Source organism: Phytophthora parasitica (assembly GCF_000247585.1).
Source record: "Phytophthora parasitica INRA-310 unplaced genomic scaffold supercont2.27, whole genome shotgun sequence".
NCBI classification, from domain to species: domain Eukaryota; phylum Oomycota; class Peronosporomycetes; order Peronosporales; family Peronosporaceae; genus Phytophthora; species Phytophthora nicotianae.
In genome coordinates this window covers 615,983-621,691 of record NW_008649013.1, presented here as the reverse complement: position 1 = coordinate 621,691, position 5,709 = coordinate 615,983, and the positions used below count along the sequence as shown (strand labels likewise).

General features: G+C 45.7%; 1 protein-coding gene across 1 annotated transcript; it reads right to left on the bottom strand.

Annotated features, from left to right (window-relative positions):
* Positions 1-1,449: 1,449 nt before the first annotated feature.
* On the bottom strand, positions 1,450-2,172 carry PPTG_11659 (hypothetical protein; the record flags this gene model as incomplete). The annotated part of the gene is made up of 2 exons (XM_008907786.1): positions 1,450-1,560; positions 1,642-2,172. 2 exons carry the CDS (start codon positions 2,170-2,172, stop codon positions 1,450-1,452), a joined length of 642 nt encoding a protein of 213 aa, XP_008906034.1.
* Positions 2,173-5,709: the final 3,537 nt, after the last annotated feature.

Here is a 5,709-nt window from a genome sequence, read left to right as displayed (position 1 = left end):
CGTCGCGAGCGTAAGGATGGAAACTTTGGATATTGAAACTGGAACGAACGACAAGGGCAGTCCAACGGAACGGGCTGGCTCAGAACGAGACGAGGAGATTACTACGGGCTCTACGGAGAGGCCCAAACGAGAAAAGGTAGGTACGGTGGAGGCATCGGAACGCCACGACGTGGCCTAAGACTGGGAAAAAGGGGAGAACGGAACGTCCCTGACGGGTACAGGACGCCAGCAGAGGAGCAACGCAACACTTAGAGGCCGCGTCTAGAAGACGCCAGTGAGGCAAGCTATAGTATCAAACCATGCAAATTTACTGAGGCAGCTGTCAAGTGTTTCAACTGGCAAATAAGGCACGATAGTTTTGAGCTCGTAGTATAGTCCGACCAAGCAAAGATTTGAAATGCCCGCGCATATTATGGTGTGTAGCATTCCATTTGTGCACTCTCAATCCGTCTCGTCAACTTCAAGATACTCCCAATGGCGTACGTATTTTGGTATCGCAAACTATGATATCGATGTTGAGCTGCTGAGGGATCAATAATGACTAAAATTGTATTGCGGATATTGGGATTTTGCAATACCAGTTGAGACAACGTACTGTAATGCTCTGCGGAATTGCTGCCTCATCGCGTATTGCAGTTCTTACTTTCCATCGATCTTGGTTTTAATGATAACAAGTCGAAGTGTACTTATTCAGTAATGTTGTCAATATCGTAGTTCTTATTGATATTGTATACGTAAAATTTATGATTATTTATTTGCTGTAGACCAAGGAACAGCGCCCTACCGCAGAAAATCTATGTTAGTCGGGTGGGTGTGCCTGGCGTCGGTAAACCCTGCATCTCAAACAGGTTTTTTTTATTTGGAATGCTGCGCTGGAGGCAGCAACATTTAGTGTTTGCAAATTTGCCGATGCAATATTTATAGCAGACTAACAATATAGTTGCAATATTTATTGCCCTGTCTTTGATCTGCCGCAGTGCCCACCAATGTAGTTTTTGGCCATCATATTGATGGACTGTAAGGAAGACATGTTATAGGTTCGAGCATGGTACTGATCTCGGTCATGGACAGGAAGACGGTGGATATCAGGCTCGATTTCGACAAGGTTTGTGAAATGGGTCTGATTTTCCCGGTATTAGACTGTCATTTTGTATATCACCATTCACGCATGTACCGAAGTAGCTCGCTGGTGATACCATTTTTACCCGACATATTCATTGATCTGGCTCATATGAGAAAACTTTATTTTGATCCAACCTTCCGATAACTCTTTTTTACATCGAGTAGTGAGTATTAACACTAAGGGAAAACCAGAGTGAAATCTATCTAAGTGATTCGCTAATAACGTAAGCCCAGCTCAAATGGGCTATCGACCCAGATAATGCTGTTGTACGTCTAAAAGAGAGTTTCAGTAGCTTTTTTGTTTATAGAACGCATCCATTGGTTGGACTACTCGAGAAACACGTTCGAAGGAAGAGCTACTTGCTCCCAGCGGATCACGAATTGGGTCCATTGAATCGGTACGTCCGCTGCGTCTGCCTCATTTTCATAGACCGCCCACTGTTCATAAAGGACGCTAACTTAACCTCCGTCCAGTTCCGTTAGCGTGAGTACCATCCCACCCTCAGTGAGCCATTCCACCTCGTTTGTAGAGGGGGATGCAGCCCGGCTACGTTGATTGTCCTCCGAGTCCACGGTCACCATGCTCAAGCACATTTTCCGTTTACCGCCTTTCAATTCCCATTGCGTTTTTCGGGCAACGCACAAGTATCGCAGGTTTATAGGGCCTGGGATGTTGTCGACAATGAGATGCGTGGCTTGATCGAACACTTGGAGGACCTGCAACGTGACGTCGTAGCGCTGATTTAACCCCCAGTTCTTCGGCACTGCTAGTGTCGGTCGACAGGCTTTTGGTTGACTGCATGTAACTTTGTAAACGTCCTCGATAGAGCACCGGAACTTCTTCAACAGCTTTACACGCAACAGTGGAAGATTGTTGTCTCGAAAGAGTTTAGTCTGGTGCAGATTCCAGCCCATAAATGTGCCAACTGGGGACTCGGCCGGCCAATGTTTGGTCAATTTGGAATCGAACGGGTCGGACTTGTCAACAATGTCACGTGAGAACGGGTAGAAATAAAAGGGAGGTGAGTTGTCCGCGAAATGCACCACCATCCTCCATCTCTGTCCTCGGGGTTGTTGCCAGAATGCATGGCTCCGAGGTGACTTTGCTCCTGTCCCGTGTCATTCGAGTCACTGTGATCTTCATTGAAAACATGAAAGCTTGTGTTTGAAAGCCGTTTCTGAAACTCGAAGTGACGCGCAAGGGCTGCACGGAGCTCCGTATTCTGCGAGCTCAGTCGTTCGCGCTGTAATGCCAGGCGTAGAATCCCGACCATTAAGCCTTGTCCTTCTTCATCACGAACAAGTGTGTGCTTGGCGGCGGCAAGACCACGTCGTAGCGTTTCCTCTAACCGCTGGTGTTCCCGAATCATCGCCTCTTAACTTGCTTGGCGTCTCGAACGATATCGTGTCGTTCTCGCTCGATGCTTCTCACGACTAATTTCCAGCCTCACTTCAGCTGACCATTGCTTTGTGATGGCAACTGCCCACTGCTCAACATCGTTGGCAGAAGCCGCACCATTTTCTCTTCTTGAAACGCAACCATGGCTGGGATCAGCTCAGTTCTGACAAATAAGTGAGCGTGACAACGTGGGGTCTGTCAGAGTCGACGAAAATAATAAAGTGCCTGACCAAGCGAGCCGGAAAAATACCCCATCCTCGATCGGTGCGGCTCTTCCACAGGTCGACTCTTTTTTGTTTTACCAGCAAGCATGAGTGAAAACGATTTTTTTTTTTTACAAATTGCCCTATTAACTTACAGGGATGCTTACCAATGATAAGTTACCATCAGCAGCAGCTGCAATGCTGTAAAACATTATGTGGAGACAACTGGTGTTAATCTTAGTATTCAGCCATTATAAGCATTCGATCATTCACGATGATCTGTTGCTCCCTGTCGTGCTACAAACGTGATAAACCATATTATTATGGTGGCTTTTCAGTTTGGCGAACCCTAATCGTCAGGTGACTTTAAACAGATTGTGCAAAAGAATATATATTTACTTTTTGCTCCGTGTGACACCGTGCTGCATATCTACTGACAGTACTGTACCAGATGTCGTGGCATCAATTCGTTGCATTGGCCTATGTTTACGCCAACGAATCGAGATTGACGTTCAGATGTAGAAATTTATATATATATCCGGAAGCCTGTTCGCTCAGAAAGAAGACTATGGAGTGGATCGAAGCTACTGATTAAATTGAAATAATATAAAATATGATTAAATGATTTCATCTCCGTTTGTTGTTATCTATACCAAGCAGCATAATTAACACTCGGTAGCTTGTTGTTGTTGCTAGGTTCTTTTAACCCCCCCCCTCCTTGCTTTTCTCCTGGTAATGAAAAATATTCATACTATCGAGTGTATCAGATGTCCAACCCAAGCACGCATGAACGATTGGACTGACCCGCTAATGCTCTTAATGGATATCATCGCGCGTACAAGCTCCATCGTCCTGCATCGCCTGCGCCACCATATTCTTGACTACAACTACGAGAAGGAACAGCTTACGGAGTGGTCTACAGTGTACAATATAGAACTTCAGTTTGTGCATAGATGCTTTTTAGCACCATCATCCCAGCGGCCAGAGTCGTGATCATGGCCATCCAATCATATTAAAGCCGTAACCATCCCAGCGCTAGACCACTGATCTCATTAGGTGATCCCACCTGTTTCAGGATAGGAACCCGCACCTCCTTGTATCGTCGTTTCTTTGGTGTGTGACAGTCAACGATGCTCGGGTGATTTCGTTGGAAAAAAAACTGCAGGTGTAGGTAGAAAACGTTAGAGACCGCATCTTGTCCTGACATGGCAGTTTTCAATTGACGATATTCCTAGGGTCTGTCCATAACTCATCGCCCACTCAAAATGTGGTTGCCTCGCTTTCGTTGTAGCTTGACAATGGTAACAGACTTGTCAGGATTAACACCCCAACCATTTCAAAACTGTGGAGGCCTACGAGGCTCTGCTAACCGAAAAAAACATGAGCATTTGCACACAGAATCAGATCCGACACGGGTCGCGGATCGGACGTAGCCCCAGGAACTCCAGGACAAACGGAAGTTGCAACTTCATGCAAAGCGTATGATACACTTTCGCAGAAGAATCTTTGATTCGCGAACGAGGAGTCTTGCCAACATGAACAAGCGCTCGATAAGCGTTTGGCCAAGATAACAAGACTTCATCTCCAGTCCATTGTGCATTACTAAAGCATGTGTTGGCGCGTGGGGTCCAACGAGGTGAGAGAGTTTCGCTTTGACAACAATTTGCAGGGTTTCTGAAGTTCCAGTGAATTGTCCAGTGCACCAGCGACAGCTATGCGATACAGACCAGTGCCGGTGTCCCCGCAAGTGATCGGAACCCGTAAACTACATTTTTCTGTACGTTAGATCAACGCATAATGGAAACCAGTTGAAGAGCATTTGGCCGAGTTGTACGTTTTCCAGGTGGTCGGTCGTTGTCGTTCTCATTCATCGTGTCCTCCCACGAAGCGTTTGAAGCCAGTAACCAGTCGAGAGCAGTAAAAATACACAAGGAAGACTAAAGACGCTTAGAATCGTGAAGAAACTGGGAAGTGTTTCACGCGCCACTCACAAAAGACTTGAAGGTTTGTCGCCACTGGGTTGGACATGATATTTGAAGTGCATTCAGGCCAATATCGATACAGTACAGAGGCAGTGTACCGCAATGCACAATGTGTGCCCAATGTTTTCATCGTCCAGGAATTTCTTTTATTACAAAGATATCGCCGTGTAAACCCTATTGGAATATGCGGGTGGATCCCAAATGATTCCCCGTAGCTACTCAGGAAAGTCAAGTTTCGGTATGCGAAATTGGTACAATGGTCAAAGCTCGAACTAGTGGGTGGCTACTGGTAAGAGTGCTATTCAGTCCCCGTTCGTGATCGCCGACTCGAGGACGAACGCACGAAGTCCTAAGGTCGAGGAGGAATTTCAAGAAAATAGACGTTGGATAAAAGAAAGAGGCGTGTTCTTGCTCTCACAGAGGACAGCGTTTTTATTGCATAGTATTAATACTAGCGTGCAAGAAGATAACCTTGCTTAATATATTTGGGGTTGGTTGTTAAGTGTAGTGAATGGATATCTAAAGATCGTAGAACGAATCGCTGAAGTATTAAAGAACCAAATTTGGAAAAAGAAGATTTGAGCTTTCATTAATGGAGGCACGCAAACTTTTTCATGTCAAGTCGAGTCTTGGCCTTTGTTGTTTTGAAGAAGGCCTCAGTAATTATGACGAAATTGACCGGCCACCTCAGACGTCGCAAAACGAAACAAACAAACGAATGTGAATGAATTCGACTCGGACTTCAAGGTGTCATCCGCGTCCAGATACAGAGTTGAATAGATCATCTGCATGGAACGAGATCTGTGATCGATCGTTGGGGTGTTTACGATTGTAGCACGATTGGATGGCCATTATCACGGCTTTGGCATACAAGACCAGTAAGGTGCCATGGTATGGCTGGCGTCGTAATACAGGTTTCCATGGCAGATATTGTATGATTAACGTAGCTACGGTCTGGTATGGTTGCAAAACTGTCAAAGGTTTACCTACTTCGACGATTCAA